Genomic DNA, 22,810 nt, shown 5'->3' with positions numbered 1-22,810 from the left:
AAACGTCCAACATGTGTTGTATGAGGACAATAAGACTTTAAAAGTTATTTTTTAATGATGGAGAAGTTAGGTGTGAGGAAGTTAAGCAATGAAAAAATATATGAGGAGTCCTCACATATTTGTGAAAAGCACAGTCCTTCAATATTCAGTCTGTAGGCTCAGCAGTTTGCTAACTGGTGGCAAGAGCTGAAGCCCAGTAGGGTCTCTGTAGAACAATCTCAGTTTCTCCCTACAATCCGCCTTTCTCCTTTGCTTCTAGTCACAGTAGATATTCTGTTTGCCTGTATTTGATTTACGGATTTACCACTGAACTGAGTCTCTAGCTAATACTGTCTTGATTGTATACATGCATATAAGGGAGATGATATAAACCAGAGAACCTGGCAGGTCATGGATAGGAGGAAGCATAGTTATGACTCATAGCAATCTGGGCTATAAAGAAAGCCGAGCACCAAAGAATTGATGCTTTTGAACTGTGGCGTTGGTGAAGACTCTTGAAAGTCCTTTGGACTGCAAGGAGATCCAACCAGTCCATCCTAAAGGAAATAAGTCCTGACTATTCACTGGAAGGACTGATGCTGAAGCTGATACTCCAATACTTTGGCCACCTGATAAGAACTGACTCATCTGAAAAGATCCTGATGCTGGGAAAGATTGAAGGCAGGAGGAGAAGGGGACGACAGAGGATGAGATGGTTGGATGGCATCACCAACTCAATGGACATGAGTTTGAGTAAACTCCAAGAGTTGGTGATGGACAAGGAGGCCTGGCGTGCTGCAGTCCATGAGGTCACAAACAGTCAGACATGACTGAGCGACTGAACTGAACTGACTGAACCTGGGCAGATCATCTATGTCATAATCTCTCAAATTCCTGTTTGAAAACAACATCTCTACTAGCTTCTGTTTCCACTGATATGTTGAAAGGATGCTATAACCATTTTTCTCCTGATATTCAATTCATAAAGGAAAATGAAAGTGTATACAATCAGTTTTTTCCCTAATATCTGTATTCTTTTGAACTAGAAGTACATTGTGATTCATTAGAGAAGCATGAAACTAAATTATTTATTTAGATAAAATGGTCCATGGACCAGTGGCATCCATATCACCTGCAAAATTGTTAGAATTTCAGTTTCTCAGTTCTGTCCTAGATCTACTGAATTCAGATCTGCATTTCCACAACATCACCAGTTGATTCCATGCATATTAAAGTTTATCAGGATGTGATGTGGTGTGAGTGTGTGTGTGTGTGTGTGTGTGTGTGTGTGTACTAAGTCATGACATAAAATGCATTTCTTAGTGCAGGTTACAAGCCCACAAGGCCAATTATAATAGTACAGATCACCCAAAGTGTGGAAAAACTAACTTTGTCCTCAAAATCAAGAGAATAAACTAGGCAGTATGAGCTCCACTGTACCAAGAGGAAACTAAAGTTTAGAAATGCTAAAAAGTTTGATATTTGTTACACATCTAATAAGTGGCCCAGAGCTTGGATTTAAACAAAGGAAGGTCCATGAAATTTTTAGTCTTTCATGCCTCCACTGAAAACTATTTTTTAAAAGTATTTAACAGACAGTTATGGAGAAGGAAATGGCAACCCACTCCAGTACTCTTGCCTGGGAAATCCCATGGACAGAGGAGCCTGGTGGGCTACAGTCCGCAGGGTGCAAAGAGTCAGACACCACTGAGGGAGGAGCAGGCGCGCCCCGAAGGCCCCAGAGCTTTGGATGGCAGAGCCAGGACTGTGGCTGAGGACTCCCAGCTCCCAGGCCTCTCTCACCAGATAGGACCGGGGAAAACTAGAATCTAAAACATGCCTGAGGGCTTTCCTGGCGGCTCAGTGGTAAAGAATCCCCGGGCTGGGAAGACCCCACGTGGCAGAGCAGCGGAGCCCATGCATCACACCAGGGGCCGTGCTCTAGAGCCGGGAGCCGCAACTGAGGTCCGTGGGTACCAGAGTGCGTGCTCCGGAGCAAGAGGCGCCACCGCGGTGAGAAGCCTGCGCCCCATCACTGAGAGGAGCCCCTGCTCGCCCAACTAGAGAAAAGCCCTCGCAGCATGACGACCCTGCACAACCGTAAATGAATACAATCATTAAAAACAAAACTATTTAACAGACAATTAAAACAACAGGCCCAATGTTAATGACAGATGCCAATATGATTCATCATAACTTACTCTTCGTGTGACGATGGGGTCAATTTCTCTCGGGTCTTTGTGAGCGAACATCATCAAATCGGCATTCAAGGTGCGGATCCTCTGAAACCTCAGGCGAATGTAGCGAGCAGAGGTAAATTCCAGCAGTTCAGGAGAAGGGTCATCAGCACTCGGCCTCCCATTGATCAAAGAGATATGAATCTACACAATGTGGGAAATAATTTAACAATTAAGGCTACCAAGACTTACATATCTGGTTTCATTTAACTTTTCTTAGACAAATAGTTAAGCTCCCCTTCTCTCAGTTAAGCAGATACAGGTTTATATTTACTAGAATGCAGTGAAGTAATTGAGGAATATTATGAATGTTTTAGTACATGTACTTGCAATTTATTTGTTTATATTTCAGGTGTTTTCTCTATACTGCAATTGCTTATATTTCTATAAAGTCAGTGCATCTACTTGAACTTTCTAGGATTTCCAAAAATTCTTAAATCAGTCATTCTTTTTCTGAAAATTATTGCAGCCAAAAATTATTTAAGATTCTGGCATATATTCCCATATATTTTCTGGTGGGAAACCAGAAAACAAAATATCAGACAAAAACAAGAAACCATCAGGAACTCAAATTTCTTTTTATTCTGAGCTTGAAAGTATCTAATTATATTGTCTTAAAATATATAAAGAGAGTAAAAATCGACACATTACCAGAAAAATTACACAAATCTCCAATCACAGACATTTCAATAAGGTGGCTTTTATTTCTTTTTTAGTAATTGATAGCTTAAGAAGGCAAAATTTACCAAGGCTATAACACGTTCTATGAAAAATATGCTCTTTGACAATATATTAAAACTTGAGTAGAATGGAATATTTTTTAGGAAAATAATTTTGCAAAATTTACGCCAGAAGAAATCAAATCTAACCATACCATTTTCCATGAAAAATCAGAAAAATTATTACCCTTCAAAGGTGCATTGAGGCCCACATGCTCTCACAGGGATTTCATGAGAGCAGAGAATTCTAATGGGAGTCGGGGGGAGGTAAACCATTATATAAAATAAGAAGTACTTCTATCACAGATAAACAAGCTATTTTTCTAATGCCTAAAGAACTTCTATAAACCAACAAGAAAAAATACCAATGACATAACACAAAAATAGACAAAAGATATAAGATAACTATTTAAAGACACAGAAATATAAATGGCTATTAAACTTCTGATAAGATAGTGAACCTCATTTATAACAGAACTGCTAATTAAATCCGCTCTAAAAGCTTTCACCATTTTTTCAAATTGTTGAATCCTAAAATATTATTAATACTTCCTGATGACAAGACTAAAGGGGGTACAGCAATTGTTACACATTTAAAGGTTGAATGTAAAATGGCATAAATCCTTATAAAGGTGAATTTAGCAATAACTGTCAAAATTACAAATGCACAGAATTTTTTACTTAGATATTCCACTTCTGGGAAATTACACTACACAGATGTTTTATTAATACATGTGTGTGTGTGTATACAATTAACATGTAATTAATGATATGTAAAAATGCATTGAATTTCTATAATATTTTTTAATAATAGCAAAAGACTGGAAAGAACCTAATATGCATCAATAAGAGACGGGTTAAATAAATTATGCATCTATACAGTGAATTAAGTGTACCACACAAAAGAATGAGGAAACTCTCAAAATAAAGATAGGAAAAAGTACATTCAATTTTTTGTACTTTGTAAATGCATTCTTACCTATGCAATAAACCAAATCAATTAAAATTGTTAAAGAAATTGAAATTGAGTGGTGGGTTTTGGGGTGAACACATGCACATACTGTGTGTATGCACACACAGGAGGCTAAAGAGACAGAATTACAAGAAGAAAGGAGTCCTGTGCTGGGCTGGGAGCTATTCAGAAACATGACGGTCTGTAAGTGCGCTGGGAACTGTGACTTGAGGTCACCCGCTGGAATTTTCATCCACTTTTGCAAGATGATACATCATGTGTGTTAATTACATTTTTTTGACAGGAGAGGCAATATGTGTTTCCATTCCCAACATTCTGCATTTAGATAATCCCCGGGAGCATTTTACAAACTGACTGCCAATAAACATCTGAGTCACTAGAGGAATAAACACAGCAAACTCTGAGATGAGAAACTAATTCTGATGTCACAAAGGATAGACTCAAAATGCCTCGTGATAAAAATATGAAATGTCCCAGCTAATTGAGTCTACTTTGAATACTTAATAAAAAATAAATTCACTTAATCAACATTTGAGGATGATAAAATTCAAGGTCTTCTAAAATAATGAATCTCGAAATGCTGAATGTCCTCCCTCTGACACCGAACATTTGAAGAGTAACATAGATCTTGTATATTTCACAGTTCTGGCGTCTAACAGGTGAGCCAGAAATGTGTTTAAAATCAAGTTGTCTCTATTACTTAAGACGGTATCCATTAAACATTAAAAAATGAATAAATAGATGTATACAGCAGCTAAAATGAGTTCCCCTTAGAGATTAATTTTGGCACCCAAGAAATCACCAGTGTCCTTGAATTCACACTTAAATTTCTGTCTTATCAAGCTCTTCCTTGACTGCTTCTAAAAAAGCCATTTGAAAAAAGGAAATCAGAACACATCTAGGATTAATGTTTCTAAAAACTATTAAGGCTTATTTGGTGTTAATGCTAAGTGAACTGCACTTGTGCTGTTCATGGAATTAGTAAGTGCCCCATTTAAACATAAAGGAACTTTTAAAAAAGGTGCACATGTTCTCATTTAGGTTAATACACCATATGATAGCTACAGAAAGGATTCAGCAAAAGAACACTTCTCCTCACAGCTTTGGTATTTTCATCAAGCTACTCTGCCAGGAGATCTTGTGAGAATAGTTAGTTCCAAGCTGTTTCTGAGACAGAAAACCAGACAGATGTTTGGCCATGTTGCGTGCAGCTTACTTCCATTTTTTCCCTTTTCCGTTTTTTTAAAGCTCTCCTTCAAAATAAATCATAATATTGGATAGGCTATTTCCACTGGCACTTGGCTGTGTAATTCCAAGTCCACTGGAGTTTAGCATGCTTCCTGATTTCCTGTGGGGTGACAACTGTAGAGTGTCTATCTTCAAAAAGATGAAAAGTATCATTCCTCAAGACTACCACTGTCTTGCTGCGAGGCTGTAGGAAGCCTGTGTCAGTCTAGCATCTTCTGAAATGATTTCCATTACAGACATGTCGGTGAATATATCTTCAAGCTGTCAAAGGAATCCATTCCAACTGAAAATATCAGCCTGATGAAACAACTGGTTTTTAGATTTAAAAATCACTCTTCTCGGAAATTAGTTTTTGTAGATAAAAAGAAAAAAAAACTTATGAGAGGTAACTCTTTTTATGACCAAATGACCAAATGAATATTATGCTCTACCCATCGAAACCATTATCTTTTTTTAGTATAAGGATACCATATAAATCACATTTACTTGCAGATGGATAAGATTTGGGGGCCTCTATGGGTATTTTTACCTTAATGATTAGAATATAACTAAAAATGATTTATGAAGTAAGCCATCCAATTTTTAGTCTAGGTAATTATGTTCATATTATTATTATTATGTTTTTCTATTATATTACTACATCTGCTTTAAATTACTGGAAGAGCAACACTCCTAATACCCCTCCCAATGATACAAGTTTGTTGAGTAAATGGATAGGTGAAAGAATGAAGGCTACTTAAGGATCATTAATAACAATAAGAATCTTCAAAATGAGAAGTGGAAGTAGATGAAACTGACAACTTGATGAACATTTTGAAATCCCCTTTGATTCATCAATTTCTAGGTGTGTCAAAGAAACTGGTATAATAGTTTGAAAGTAAGGTGACACCAGGAGATATAACAATAATGTTCATACGTGTAGGATGAGATCAACCATCTATAGGTGTGGTCAAAGAATGTGTATGTAAATGAGTGGCTAAAACTTGAGGAACCTCTTAGATCTAATCATAATTAATATATTAGTTCAGAGAAGGAGAATAAGATCACAATTAAAAACTCTGAAAAATGAACCTAATCACTTGTATTTTATCCAGTGGGAGGGAAAAAAGAAAGCAAGCATATCTCTGGAGAAAGGGAGTGAGCGATATGAAGGTTAAGAAAAGTTGACAGCGTGTCACTGTTTCCAGCGCAGAGCAGTCGGGCTTTAGGTGGTCCACAGAAACTCCCAAATGATCAACTTTCGGTCTCCACCGTACTCGATCTAATAGCAGCATTTGAAACAATTGATTGTTCCACTGATTTCCAAGATGCCACACTGTCTTTGTTTTTCCTCTCACATCCCCAGCTACCTCTTCTCAATTCCGCTCAAGACTTCCTACATTTTATCCTCCTTAACTTTCTAAACTTGGAATACCACAGTGCCCAGTCCTTGGCCTTGTCTTCTGTTTGATCCACACTCACTCAGATAGCGATCTCACCAAAGCTTGCAGATTTAAATGTCACCTACACTGATGCCTCCCACCCTTAACATCTCTAGGCTTGATCTCTCCTCTTGAGGTCCAGATACAGAATCCAACTGCCTTCTGAATCCCTTTATGTGACTGTCTAATGGGTACCTCAAACTTGTATCTCAAACTGCGTTCTAGTCTTCATCTCCCAGTGTTTCCAATCTCATTAAATAATTTTATCCTTTCAACTACCCAGGACTCACAACTTGGAGTCATGCTTGCCTGCTTTTGTTTTCCTTCTTCCTACCACCAGTTTTTTCTGCAAACCTTGTTGACTTTACCATCAAAACATATCCAGCATTCAAGCACTTCTCACCACCTCCCCTAAAGCCACGTGGTCCAGGCTTTCATCATCTTGAACTCTTGTACTACAAAAATGATCTGAACAGGTCACCCTGCTACTGCTCTTAGCTCCTTAGGAGTTTTTTGGCAACATAGCAGATATTTTTTTCTTTTTTTTTTTCCCCTAAGTTTTTGGTAAATGTTTCCATCAATTTATTCTCTGTATTTCTTAAAAACAAAAACCACAAGTTTAACATTAATAATTTAAAGTACTGTAGACCAAACAAAACCAGCTCTCAGTCACATTGTAAGTTGGTTTATGATTTCTTTCCTTCTGTTTGCCAGATGATCTTCAATAACTTCTGCAAAGAAATTCTTCTTCAATAGGTTCATGCAAGAGCTAAAAGCTGGTCATCAACTTTATGAAAATGGTATAAACCATAGCAAAAGAGGTCCATTCTCATCTCAAGCCTCATGCCATAACCACATTCATCACCATCAAACTGCCCAAAAGTCATTATTTCCTGAATGAGAGCAAAAGCTTTTATTCTCTCCTCATCATTTGGTACCTCAAATATGGGCTTTCAAATTGTGTTGAGGTCAGCATCTGTTTCAGGGACCTCTCTAAATATTCCTTATAAAATATAACTCTGGTCATGTCATACTTTTCCATAAGACTTTTCAGTGCTGCTCTATTTTACTGTCAATAAAAGCCAAATTTTTACAATGAACTGAGAGATCCTATACTATGCAATGTCAGCTCCCCATCCCCACCCACTAAAACTGCCAAAGAAGAAAACAATGACTTTCTGGAGCTCTTTTCCTACTTTCTCCCTCATCCACACTGCTCCCACCAGGCTGCCAATTTTGTTTGGGTATGCCAAATAGGATCTTACCTCAGGGCTTTTAAACTTGGATCCCTTGCCTGGAATGTTATTCTCCCAGATATTGCAATGCTTACTTTCTCATTTCAAATCTTGCTTAGATTAGTCCTTTTCAGTGAGTCCTTCCAAGACTATCTAATTACAGTGCAAATTTCATCCTGGCACTCACTATTTTCCTCTACCTGCTTCATTTTTCTCCACAATACGTTTCCTCTTAACATACCATGAATATGATTTACCTCTCTACTTTGTTGATTATTTCTCTCCACTCTCTAGAGCACAAGTCCCAAGCATTTCGAGATTTTTAATCTACTTTGTTAACTGATATATCCCCAGAAAAAAGTACAGCACCTTAAAAAAATAAGTGCTAAGTAAAAACATTTGGATAAAGAAACATAAATTCTAAATAGTTAAGTAGCCTCCTACCTGAAGATCAATTTCATAGAATAATTAATCAATTTTTCTGTTTTTATATGAGTAAATCTTTGAGTATGGTATTTCCATAGTATGAAATTAAAGTCAGTAATCCTTTATATCATTTTCTGTCAAAGCATTTTAAGTTGATTTAGAGATAACTAGGAATTAACAGCTTTGATCTGCAATTTACTTACATCAAGGTCTACTATATTTGCTAATATTAGTTAAACATTAGTTAACTTTAAGCTTTATTTCAACAGGCTATTTTTAGCTGAGAAAGATACACAAATGTCATAAGACATTGTATTTCAACTTAAGGACTATTCAACTTAATTTTAACACAAGATAAGTAAATCTATCCATTGATATTCTATTTCATAGTTCAAACTATAAATCAATGTGCTGTTAGTTACACTAGAGTCCATGAAAACACATCAGTATATTTAAACTATAGATTCTTTAAGCCCTATGAACATGCAATAGCTATCAATAAAGTTAATTAACAGTTACATACTACCTTGTCTCTAGAAGAATATTTTATTAGTAAATGTATTATCTTTATGGGTTTTCACTATTTTTACTATATGCAACTAAATAGTTATTGAAAAATAACTTTTATTTCATCAGAAAAGTTGCAGTGCAGTTTGTTTTTAAAACTCTTCCAGATCAATGCAATACTTTTAAAGTCTTAAAAATATGAAAATATATGAATATATGAAAATTAATGCATGGGTAATAAAAATACACTGGATAAATAATACAACTTACAAAATGTCATGTATAAAACCAGTTAATAAAATATTTAAACATTTCAGACTAGAGATTTCCCTATCAAGAACCTTTAGGTTCTTGGGCTTCCTGGTGGTTCAGCGGTAAAGAATGTACCTGCCAATGCCAGTGACATGGGTCGGAGCCCTCATCCAGGGAGATCCTACATGCCATGGAGCCGCTCAGCCTGTGGGCCCCAACTACTGAGCCTGTGTTCTAGAGCCCGGGAACCGCATTTACTGAGCCCATTGCTGCAACTACCAAAGCCCAAGAGCCTTCAAGCCTATGCTCTGCAACAAGAGAAGCCACCCAGAGAGAAGTCTGCACGCTGCAGTTGGAGAGCCTCCCCTGTTCACAACTAGAGAAAAAGCCCATGCAGCAGCGAAGACCCAGGACAGCCAAAGGAAAGAAGGAACACTGTGAAAGAATCTTTAGGATCTTGGTGAGAAAATAGGGTATTATAACCAGTTTTCAGGCCATTATTTCCAGTTCTATCAGGCACAGTTTATTGAAGTCCTTTTTTCATTTTCTTTTCCCTATATTTTATTTCCTCCAACTAATGGTTGTTGTTTTATGGTTATTTTTATTCACTCAAATACTGCTCATTTGTATATCCAGAAAATGAAATTCTCTGAAGGCCTAACACACATGCTTACAAAACTTTATCTCTGGTCTACCTCTTCATACTTCAATATTTCTCACTCATTCATTTAGTCAGTCAGTCTCTCATTCACTCAGAAATATTTATTAGATGCTTACTATTAATACATTCCAGGTCACTGAATTACTTTCACTTTCCCTTCTGTGTCATAAATCTCTCTCATTTCTGAGCCTTTGTCAAACATGTTTTATGTCTCCCTACTGCTCCCATTATTAGCACAGATGTACTTTACACATCCTTCTGGTCTCAACTGAGATGTCAATTCTCTTTCTTCCATGCATAGTTCCATGGCTGTCTAGGACTTTTCCTATGAATTCTGCAAGCTCCACTATTATCACTGCCCATTTACTTTATTCTTTCTGCCAAGAGTGGGAACTTTGTCTTATCTACAGTACAGTTTTACTGATTAAACTAATGAATAGTGCATAATAGATTCAATAATTTGAATGAGTAATCATCAGTGCCTAAATGTTATAGATTGTGATAGAATTTCCAATGAACTAATTCTTCAAACATTCACAACTGTTGCATTGTGTATATTATTTAAATTTTGACTTTGTATATATTTCACTGATCTTTTTAATTGGATTTATTGGATTTACATCAAGAATTTTAGTACATATTTTATTTGCCATACTTCGATAAATCTTCACTATGGGTATAATAATTCAAATACCTAAAAAACAATATATAGGGATTCCTGTAGTCCCAACATTTGGATGAATCATCAAAAATATTATTTAAGTCACTTATAGAGACATTTTTTAATCTAATAATAATGTAATATGCCTGTATATCCTTAGGTGCCTCAATATTCCTATTTATCAGAATTGGAAAGATTTTCTTTTCATGCACAATGTATTGAATTATTTTGAAAAGTCCTGAATAAATATCATACTATCATTAGATGTTTATAAGCCCAACAAAAATTACACTTCCAAGGTTGATGACTACTATGATGTTGGAAAAGTAATAGATTAATATATAAAATACTGAAGACTGTGCATGATATTAACTCCCTTAACTAACTTATTCCAAGAATACAAGGAAATGTCAGCTTAATGAACTATACAAGAAATATGACTGTATCCCTGATAAATGTACCCTGAGCTAAGTCTTAATAGTCTTTCACTCTCCCATAAGATATTTGCCTTCTGACACCTACTTGGTTGCAATTCCAGCTTGTGCTGAAAGCCAGGAGAAATATCAATAACCTCAGATATGCAGATGACACCACCCTTACGGCAGAAAGCGAAGAAGAAGAGCCTCTTGAAGAAAGTGAAAAAGGAGAGTGAAAAAGTTGGCTTAAAGTTCAACATTCAGAAAACTAAGATCATGGCATCCGGTCCCATCACTTCATGGCAAATACATGGGGAAAGAGTGGAAACAGTGGCTGACTTTATTTTTGGGGGGCTCCAAAATCATTACAGATGGTGACTGCAGCCATGAAATTAAAAGACACTTACTCCTTGGAAGGAAAATTATGACCAACCTAGACAGCATATTAAAAAGCAGAGACATTACTTTGCAAACAAAGGTCCATCTAATCAAGGCTATGCTTTTTCCAGTAGTCATGTATGGATGTGAGAGTTGGACTACAAAGAAAGCTGAGCGCCGAAGTATTGATGCTTTTGAACTGTGGTGTTGGTGAAGACTCTTGAGAGTCCCTTGGACTGCAAGGAGATCCAACCAGTCCATCCTAAAGGAGATCAGTCCTGGGTGTTCATTGGAAGGATGATGTTGAAGCTGAAACTCTGATACTTTGGCCACCTGATTTAAAAAACAGACTCATTTGAAAAGACCCTGATGCTGGGCAAGACTGAAGGTGGGAGGAGAAGGGGACAACAGAGGATGAGATGGATGGCATCACCAACTCAATGGACATGAGTTTGAGTAAGCTCTGGGAGTTGGAGATGGACAGGTAAGCCTGGCGTGCTTCAGTCCATGGGGTTGCAAAGAGTTGTACACGACTGAGTGACTGAACTGAACTGAGCTGGTTCCAGTTGCCCCTGAGACTTAAATTGCTTTCCTTCTCTTCTTTGGAATTACAATTCTTGAAATTGTTATTTCTGGATGAAAGCTTTTCCTTTCCATCCAAGAAATATTTATGCAGATTCATCATTGCCAAAGCAATGGTTGTTAACAAACTGCAGTAGATTAAGAAAATCAGTTTTCTTCAATGTATCGGTCATCTTGTTTTTATTTTTCTCCTATCCTAGTGAAACTAGTTAAAACATTGTGCTCTAAAGGTTGTATAGCTTCTCTCTTGGTCAAAGAAAAGCACCTCTCTCTGTCTCAGCCTCTCTGTCTCTCTCTCTATATCTCTCTCTGTATCAAGAGTTTATTTAGAGTATTTGTTTTTATACCAGTACCAGATTTCATGTGGTAGTAGTTTCTAACTCCTATGGATTTAACATATAGAAGGGCTAAGTGGTTTGGAAAGATCAAAAATAAAAGCAAATTCTTAGTTAGTTTAGGAGTTTCAATTTTCTCAGTTTCAAAATTGGTATGGTCCTTCCTTCAAAAAGCTTCTGATGGTCTTCTTCCTTTGTTAAAGTCAAAACAATCCAGCAAAGCATTTAATTCTAAGTACTTTGATCTTTAATTAGTTACATCTGAAACATGTCCAGATGGGTGACATGTAATCCATCATAATTGAATAAAATACCCCACTGGTCATGATGTATAAAAGAAACAATGACAATTAAGATCCTGAAGTTTTCAAAAAAGGAAATAATTACTAAATGTAAATATCACCTTTTTTTCCCTCTAAAAGAACCTTGACTCACATGAGCTCATTTTACATTCATTTTAAAATTAATAAATATTTTCAAATAACAACTTATATAAGTACTCCAAATTGCGAACTTTTCATTTATCATTTGTGTTTTTCTTCCACCAGTTAAAGTATACAATATTTGCATGGATAAAAGAAAAATTGTCAAAATGAGTTTCCTCAGTCTGTTTTGGGAATATCTCATTTAAACTGTATCAAATGCAGATGTCATTACTAAATCTTTGTGCTGTCAAACTAAGACTATACAGGGATAGAGACATCATCTGAAATTCACAGCAAGGAAAGAATCTAAGAGGAGTAGCTTCGGAGAAGAGCATGAGGGGAAAACTACCAGAAGAAAAATCCTTTGACTCTCCTCAAACATTTGCATTGCTCCGAATTTTGTTCTGGGTGTGCCGCAACCAAAGATAGACTGAGAGAATAAATCATTAGGCATCTATCCCCACCTCATAGCTATTTAAGAAATTGCTCTGCAATATCCAGGAGCTTTCGTATGAAAAGAATAGTGGTTATATTGTGTATTTACTGGATACCAGACACTCTAGTGGGTTTCCCAGATGGTGCTAACTGTAAAGAACCCGCCTGCCAATGGAGGAGATAAAAGAGACATGGGTTCAATCCCTGGGTCAGAAGACCCCCTGGAGGAGGGCATGGCCACCCACTCCAGTATTTTTGCCTTGAGAATCCCATGGACAGAGGGGCCGGGCGGGCTACAGTCCATGGGGTTGCAAAGAGTTGGATACAACTGAAGTGATTTAACACACAGAGACTCTTGCAGGTGATCTGTGTATACTAACTCATAAAGTATTAACTCAATTTTTGTAAGCACAACAATCTCATGAGATTGGTGTTATTATGATCTCTATTTTTAAGAGAAAACTGACATTGAAATGTTAACAAGCATAGCTAAGCTCACATAGCCAAGATGTGTTCAGATTCTAGTCCAACCTCATTGGCTGAGTTCCTCAGCTCACCATTTCACTATCTCACAGAGTAAGAGTTTAATAAGCATTTGTTGAATGAATAACAGCTGGTTATCCAGGCACTATTTGAAGACTTGGAACAACATTAAGCTTACCACTGGTGACACAATCTTCTCCATGCACTCCCTCCATTATTTATTTGTCTCACTTCCATTCCAAACCTGTCTGTAACTGACACTGGTATTTTAACTTCATTTTCTCTCTATTATCTGCTCCTCCTCCTCTGGGATTATCTAGCTTGTTCACTTTCCCCAGCTCTTGATTTTATTTCACAAAGTTGCACCAGGTTTATCCTACTAGTTTTATCCATTTTAGAGTTCTTTGGGTAAACGGTTTACTGTGCCCCAGGTCACCACTCAGGACCCATCCCCAGGTCAGATGATGTCGAGGCTAATGCAAAGGGGCAGGAATGAAATATAATAAAGCACAGAGGATCACAAAACAGAGGGACAGTCCCAGACCTGGGATCCAGATCAGGTCTCCTGGCACTGATCCCCAGCAGTAGAGAACCTTCTGGTAAATGGAAGCAAAGCTCTGCATTAATAAAACCAGAATCAAAGCCTGTCAGGAATTGAAGGCCAAAGTGTTCATTGTTCTTCAAAGAACCAACACCTAAGGTCTTATTAACATCATAATAAATGAAATTGATTATGACAGGTTTCATACTTAAGCATCTTTGTAAATAAAAACCACACATTGGTATGCAAAATAAATTAATTTATACTTTACGGCAATTTCGACTAAGTAGGGAGTACGAAAATTTCAAGTTATAGAGAGAAGGGGAAAATAATATGTTAATATCAAAACTTAGTATCTGTGAAACTAACATGCTCTTCCTTACTGTGGAGGACTGTTAGAGACAGTTCCAAATAGCAAAAAAAGCATCTGAGAGTAAATGACCTACATTAGTGGAACAGAACAATCAGTACACTTGAAAGACATATAATAACAGCACAAAGGAAAGCTTAAGCAACATTTTCCTGTTTTGTTTTCAGTCCCTGTGTGGGAACACTTGCTGAAAATTAAAATAAAATCTTGGAGCAAGAGGTCTAGATACAAAGCCAGATCCTGCGTCATCAGATTGGAACAAAACCTAGATGTGTACTTGAAAAAGAAATGCAGCCTCTCATTCTTTCTCTGGCTCAAGGGTTCCTCAGAGAAGTATGTGTGTGTATGTTGCAAGTATAGAAATGAAGTATGTGAAGATACATTACTTCATTTTTTTTTCCACTTACATAGAAGAGCACGTGGGGATGGTCGTTGGCAATTTGAACTAATTTAATGTTCAGAAAGTTTCGATGTCAAATCACAAGATGTCAGAGACTTTAAAGGACAGAAGCATACACTAATACTTAGGGATGGGACCAAATATAGCACAAGGTCTTCAAGATAGAGTACGCCTCCTAGGTTAGCCCTGTGTCTAACATCCCTAACCCTAGTGTATGCAAACTAGTCTCCTACTTAGGGTGACTGCCTACACACACCACCCTCTCACCAGCGCAAAGACAGGCTCATTCTTTGAATGCTCTTTTCTTTTGCCACCTTTCTCTCTCTTTATGTTTTTTTTTGCCTTCACATCATTAATTCTTTGATGTCTTCTTCATAGCTTTGCTTATTCTCTGCTCACCTTCCATGCTTCTTATTCTTGCTCTGCTTCACTTTATTTCATCTTTACAGACAAACTGTCAATCTACAGTTGAGCACATTTCTATGCGTAAGTGAAATCACATGCTCTATTATTTTAAATATGGCCTGTAGCCTTAGCTTTGTGAGAAGAAACTACAGATTTCATCTCTCCAATCCTAAGATTTTTCATTATACAAAGAGTAAAATAATTAACAAAATAAGTTGTTTTCTCTTACAAAGCAAAACTTTATACCTGCAGAAGGATTTTTATTTCAGTGGAAGTGTAAATCTGAGTATCACTGAGTCTGCCTATAAGACTACAAAGATGTTGTATATATATATGCTTTTTTAATTTGGGCTAATTACATTTCTGGTGCTTTGTATGAATGAATGTGTGGACATGTGTTGCATGTGTTCAGTTAATCACAGTTGAAGACCATATATGTTGAGGCAGACTGCCGGGTTCAAAGTCTGGCTCTGTCACTTACTACTTATGTGAATTTAGGCATTGACTTAATTGCTCTATGCCTCGGTTTCCCCTGTAAAAGGCATGTAATAATAATAATAATATCTACTTATTATGTTGTTTGCTAGATTAAAGAAGATAATTCATGCAACCTGAATGGAAAATGCCTGGCACACAGGAAAACTGTTAGTTGTTGTTACTTTCAAAAGAGTAAGGAAAATAACACAACTGGTTGTGTCTCTGCTAAGCAGTATGTGCTGCCCCCTTTGCAGTAGTTACTTATCAACAATCTGCATGTGGGCTAAGTCGCTTCAGTCATGTCTGACTCTTTGCAATCCCATGGACTGTATGTAGCCCACAAGGCTCCTCTGTCTATGGGATTCTCCAAGCAAGAATACTGGAGTGGGTTGCCATGCCCTCCTCCAGGGGATCTTCCCTACTCAGGGATCGAACCAGCATGTCTTACGTCTCCTACATTGGCAGGCGGTTTCTTTAACCACTAGCGCCACCTGGGAATAGTCTCAGACAAAGGAGGTAGTAGTGACAAAGTCCCCGCTCAGAAATGGAGAGGTGATTCTGGAAGTGCTGAGAATATTGAACTTCAGTGGGAAACTTTGCGTCAAGAAGAAAGAGCAGGACCTCTGCCTGTGTTTTGCCTCCTAGTTCATCACCAATTCCAGATAAGCAATTAAGAGAAAGAGTGGTCACAGGACTTTCTAGTTCCTACCCCCTCCAGCTCAGTGCTGGGATTGCCGCTTTGGGGATGGCATATAGTCCATCCCCTGATGTGACAGCTTTGGGGCTAAGGACAGAGCAGGTAACCAAGTGCCAACACAAAGGCTATGGGAAGCGGAGGCTGCAGAATTACCAACATCTGAGCAGTCGTTTTTGAGATGAGCAGGATGAAAAGGAAGAGGATCTGATACAGGAAGAGACTCTATAAATGTGCCATCATACTTAAAATTTTGTTGGGAGTCACCAGGTTTGGAACACAGTACTGTGATGTACACAGATGACTAGATATCATTGAAAATATCAAGATGTTAAGGGAATGTTTCATTGAAGGGGTTTGGTATTAATTTTACACTCTTAATTGAACAACAAATATGATCCATGTCAACAGTAGTTTAAGTTCAGGTTCTTACCATTTCTCTGTACAGAACTGGATCATGATCATTTATTTACTAGGTTTGTAAGATGTTGGCTCTCACACCCCTGACATCTGCATAGCACCAACAGATCTCTAGTCCCTTCAAAGAAACAGAATGCACCAAGGGACCTCTCCACCCACACAACCGGAAGAGGAGGTTTTCTGCAGATTTAGGAGTACATGGTGTTCTTGTTCCTCTGGACTCACACTAATAACTGACCACAGGAAGCTGCAGAGCCTTGCCCTCCAAGAAGCTCAAATACAGCTTGTGCTGTTGGTTAGCTGGGGGAGGTGGGGCTGGAGGGAAGGGTGCTCAAATTCAGGGACTCAGTTTCTGCAGGAACCCACGCATAATGACGAGTATTCAGAGACATTAAACCTCGAGAAAAATAAAAATAAAAAAAATTGGAGGTCATTGATCATTATCCTGTTATTTGTTTAAAGTGGATTTTGTTTTGCAACACTCCCTTCTCTCTTTCCTCTGACAAACACAGCATGAATGAAAGGTAAAGGGAATAAAGCATTTAATCAATCATCTAGGGGCCAGGGCTGAACTGCTTTCTGTTACATATTCACTGCCAAGTTCACAGAATCAGGTTTGTTTTCAATTATTTGTAATATGCTTTCCCAGAAGAATTTATAATAGGCTGTTTAGGCACTGTTCCCTTTTCTGTTAATGACAAAAATACAACTGTTCCTCCTTAGCAAAAGAGAAAAGCAGTTAAATTAGGAAAATTGTTATAAATGTCGCTGTTGGGCTTAAGGATTTTTTTGGTTTGTTTTCTTTCCAAGCTGGCTCCAATGAGAATTGGCAACCAGACTATTTCATTTCTTCTTTCCTCTTATTATGTATATTTCTAAAATAAAAAGTTAACATTAAATCCCTTTTTTGAGCTAGTTTATAATAATGACACCTAAGATAACTAATGATATCTAACATATTAAAAATAGGCATACGTCGTGATTATGTTGCTTTTGTAGTTCTAACAGCTGTGAACTTGGTTCCTTGAAATAAAAGAACACTGTAAGTCTGGTGAATATTCACAAGAGATTTCCAATCTCTCCATTCCAAAATTACCTTTTCTCTCTCATCACAGACTTCTCTGTATCTTTTCTCTAGGTTTTCCGTGTCCCACCACTATCGGCATCCCTGCCATCTTCAGTATTTCTAAGTCTGATGAGGTGCTTATTAAAACATAGACTCATTAATAGATGTCATTCCTTATTACATGACTAGTTATGGCAGCCTTTTGAGAGACACAAAGGAGAATTTCTGAAATCTTATCTATAGGCATCCCTGTTAGGCAGACTTCTCTTATCCAGTCATCACACTCCATAGCCCAGGCCCAGAGACCACAAAGGCCATGCTTCAAAGCACACCTTTATTCACAATGAAATAAAACTAGTTTTCAAAAATGTAAGGCCTATGACTGGCATTAGTATGGGCTGTTGTTTATTTACAGATATTTCTGAAAATCTGATCAATATTCATTCCTTCTTTCCTAACAATCCAGCTTCTCTTCCCCTTCCTCTTCTTCTCTATCATAATTGAGTTCTTTCACTGGTTTATCTCATGACCTTTCTGTCTTCCAGTAATTCACTGTAGCAGAAATAACCTTTCCTTTCAACTGCTACATCTATACCTCAGCTTCTTTAAAGTCCCTTTAATTGGGACTCAAAAGTATGTCATATTTTAAATAAAAATTACCCTCAATTTTAAATTACCACCTTGTTTTTACCAGAATCTCTTCCTTCACAATTGTAAATCCGTATTTCCTTCCTCTAGTCCATTTAGGAAAAATGGCATTGACAAAGAGAAAATATTCTCTTATAAACACCATCATGATTTATATAAATCATCAGTTTATAATATCTACAGAAGTGCACATATACCACCAGCAATGCCATTCCTCCTTTAAATAAATATACAACAAACAAGTGAAAAAAATTTTTAAAAAGCATTACAGAGTTTATACACCCAAATGAATGTTGCTCTTCTAGAATAATTATTTTCAGTGTTCTATTTATAACAATAGTATCTTTTCCTTAATCATTTTAACACTCCTTGCATTTTTCTCTATTCCTGAAGTTTTTCTTTAAGTGGTAGAAGGACGACTACTTCAAAAACAAAGGTTATTGGGGAAAAGAAAACTGAATCACAAAAATTAAAGGTCAGGATAGAAATAAAAAATTCAAATTGGAAATAGAGAAAGATACAGCTAGCAAAGCCTGCCTACATTTTCCCTCCACTACCCAGAATTACAGAATTCCTTACAGCTTTAGTATTCTTAAAGAATCAGCAACAGAAAGCCTTTGGGAAATATTACACATTTAAGGAAGAAACTGGCAAAGAGAATTTACTTGAGAAATCTTTTCACTTTTCAAATCAAATACTTGTTAGCCCATTGAAAATAAATAATCATTTATGATGGAAAGGGGTTTACTCTGTTAATGTCACTTATTTAAAAACAGACAGAGTTAAAAGAAGAAAACCTGACAAAAATATACATGCTTGAATCTTTAATGTAATATATCATTCTGTCTGCTGTTTTCAGTCATTAATGTCATTAAAACCCAATGAGTCAAATTAATTTCAACACATTATCATTTTAGTGTATATTCTCATTTTATAAATTAACTTCCCCTATCTTTGCACATCATTGGATGAATGATGTTAAGATTTTTCTTTTTAACTTTGAGAAGCAGAAGAACAATCATGGGTCATCTAAAATGTCCTTCCAGCTTGTGGAATAGGTTGTGTTTGTATTTCAGTGAACATCTGTTTGACAAATTGAAAAACTAATTATGATTTATCATGTCCATGACACAAAATATCAAGATGGTAATAAACACTGATGACTATATTTTTCTGTTTCACTCAGATGTTTGGCATTACAGAAGATACCAACTTAGTTTTACCAAATTGTTTTTTTTTTAATTCTGGCACTTTATGGTGGAGGAGAAACTAATATGAATGATCTGACGGGTGCTTTATTTTTTTCTTAATGTGTAAAACTTGACTGGCAAGGCTTTGAAGATAGAGAAATGCAACTGCACTTAAAAATAAATGTCTTTCAAAGTTTTATCAACACAGCCAAGAGCTAGACCAAAATTATTTAAATTATTTATATCATAACAGTTTTTCAAAGCAAGTCTCTCTTTTTTCTTAATTAATTAATTTATTTTACTTTACAACATTGTATTGGTTTTGCCATACATTGACTTGAATCCTCCATGGGTGTACATGTGTTCCCCATCCTGAACCCCCCTCCCACCTCCTTCCCCATCCCATCCCTCTGGGTCATCCCAGTGCACCAGCCCCTGTATCATGCATCGAACCTGGACTGGTGATTCATTTCACATATGATAATTTACACGTTTCAAGGCCATTCTCCCAAATCATCCCACCCTCGCCCTCTCCCACAGAGTCCAAAAGACTGTTCAATATATCTGTGTCTCTCTCAAAGCAAGTCTCTAAATTCAGAGTTCATCCTTTAGATCTTATTTCAACAATGTACCATTGTGATACAACTTTGAATACATGATATATAAGATTTGATATAACAACTTGGAATGTGGAGATTGAAGGACATAAAATCAGTATATGCTAGTTTGCTTTTGTTTAATATATAACAACATTTGGGCTTTCTACACCTTTCTGGAAAACCCTAATCAAGTTCTCCTTTATGAGCCTGGAGCCCTTCTCCCTGATTTTTTTTAATAACAAATAACATTTTAGTTTTCTTAGGAATCAAATGGAATTATCAAATAGTCTATTGCTTATTATATAAATCACACCAAGGTCTGAGTGCACATTTCCCAAAAGATTATTTTCACATCTTGCAACAAAGAGAATATGTAATGCTTGCAATGCTCTTGTGAGAAATTTCTCTGTCCAAAACTGTATGTTTGCTCTTTGATTTTGCTAGTTCTACCTCATCTCTTTGACCTCTAAAGGTGGAAATGCCTCAGGGCTCAGTCCTAGGGCTGTTTCTCTTCTTGGTTTTCATGTACTTCCTGGGTGATCTCATGCAGTCTTACAGCTTTAAATTCTCAAATTCATATATTTCAGCAGCTTTTTTTAAAATTTATTTTTATTAGTTGGAGGCTAATTACTTTACAATATTGTAGTGGTTTTTGCCATACATTGACATGAATCAGCCATGGATTTACATGTGTTCCCCTCCTGATCCCCCCTCCCACCTGCCTCCCCATCCCATCCCTCTGGGTCATCCCAGTGCACCAGCTCTGAGCACTTGTCTCATGCATCCAACCTGGGCTGGTGATCTGTTTCACCCTTGATAATACAGCAGTATTTACCAACTGAACTCTAGAATACTATATGCCACTTATTCAACCTCACCATAATATCTAATAGACACTTCAAGTTTAACATATCCAAAACTGAACTCCTGTTCTTGCCCATCAAAACTTGATATACTCACAGTCCTCCCCAACAAGCTTAATGCAACTCAATCCTTCCAGTCACTCCAGCCAAAAACTGTAGACTCATTCTTTACTCATCTCATTCTCACACACCTAATGGAAAACTCATCTGCAAATCCTCTTGGCAGATGCAATTGGTCAGGAAATCCTATTGGCACTACTTTAAAAATACATCCTCTATTCAGACAATTCTTAGCACCTTTTGCTCCTGCCACCATGCTCTAAATCACTATCATTAACCCCTGAAGTACTGCAAATGTCTCTTTAACTGCTCTCCTGCTTCTACCCTCCCCATCTATGTGCTAACCAACCCAAGACAGCCAGGGAGAGGGGCAGAAGCCCAGGAAAGGGGAAGGACTGTTGAAGTGTATTGGGTTTCTTTTCTGAGGTGTTAAGAATGTTCTACAAATAGATTGTGATGACGGTGGCACAATTTGGTGAAGATACTAAATATAACCGACATGTACACTTTCAATTTCTGATTTTTGTGGTATGTGAATTATATCTAAATAAACTGTTAAGGTAAGATTTTCCAATTTTACCTTACCTGTAAGATAACAAGTTAGACTAACACAGCTTGCTGGTTGCTGGCAGAACCTATCAGACTCCAACAACAGGAAGAGGGTCTTTATCACTCTGAGTACGGGAGGTATTATGAGCATCAGCATATTTGAGGCCAGCCCCTGAGCCTCACTTTGCCACACAGAGAGATATAGTGATAACCAGCTGATACTGGCGCTCCAGCAGGTTCTATTACAGATGAAGAATTCTGAGCAGAAGAAACCCAAATCTTTTACTCTGGAGGGAGATACCACTTACATCTTCCAAGGCTATAAGCAAACCTGCCTGACGTCACAGGGGGACACTATCACTATTTCCTAGGAATGTTCCCTCTAGACATAGTCTTGAAAAGATAGTCCAAGACAAAGATCAATGTTTCTGGTGTCAAAATTTATAACCAATTTGTCAAGGTGTGTCATCTGAATTTAGGTGTAAGCTTCGAATCTCAACTATTAACCAAAATATAACTATTATTTCAAGAAAACATCACATGAATTAGATTTCAAGTTGTAATAATTTTAAAATGGGTATTGATAAACTAATTTTATCATTTAATTTTACCTCAGAGGGCTTCCCTTGTGGCTCAGACAGTAAAGAATCTGCCTGCAAGGAGGGACACCCAGGTTCCATCCATGGGTCAGGAAGATGCCCCAGAGAAGGAAATGGCAATCCACTCCAGTATTCTTGCCTGGAGAATTCTCTGGACTGAGGAGCCTGGCAGCCTCCAGTCCATGGGCTCACAAAGTCGGACATGACTGATCAACTAACATTTTCACTTTCGCTATGTTCCTCATCTTTGCTGATGAGGAAACGGGCTCAGAGGGTTAAATGACCTGCCCAAGAGTAAACAAGTTGGAAGTGACAGAATTAGGACAGTCCAACTGTGAGTGTGTGCGGCGGAGCTGTGCCGCTAAGCTGGGGCAGGCAACGCAAGTGGAATGTGCCCGCCACAGACAACTCCTCTGCACAACTCCTGTCCCACAAACCCAGACATTGTTCAGTCCCCACAAAAGCACAAGTTGCAAAATGTTCACATAAGCACCATTTACAAAAATCAGGTTGTAAACTCCATATATCCTCCTGCTTTCCAATGTTCTGTCTAGTG

General features: G+C 37.4%; 1 protein-coding gene across 7 annotated transcripts in view; it reads right to left on the bottom strand.

Annotated features, from left to right (window-relative positions):
* Window positions 1-22,810, bottom strand: part of LAMA2 (laminin subunit alpha 2) — a 648,848-nt gene that overhangs the window by 398,492 nt on the left and 227,546 nt on the right. For all 7 annotated transcript variants that reach the window (XM_043888304.1, XM_043888305.1, XM_043888300.1 and 4 more), the window contains one exon: window positions 2,181-2,360. In XM_043888304.1, coding sequence (XP_043744239.1) covers window positions 2,181-2,360 — 180 coding nt within the window. The remainder of the gene's footprint in view (window positions 1-2,180; window positions 2,361-22,810) is intronic.

The sequence above is a fragment of the Cervus elaphus genome, chromosome 26 (genome assembly GCF_910594005.1).
Source record: "Cervus elaphus chromosome 26, mCerEla1.1, whole genome shotgun sequence".
NCBI classification, from domain to species: Eukaryota; Metazoa; Chordata; class Mammalia; order Artiodactyla; family Cervidae; genus Cervus; species Cervus elaphus.
The sequence above is the reverse complement of the archived record's forward strand: the minus strand, read 5'-3'. Positions and strand labels throughout refer to the sequence as shown.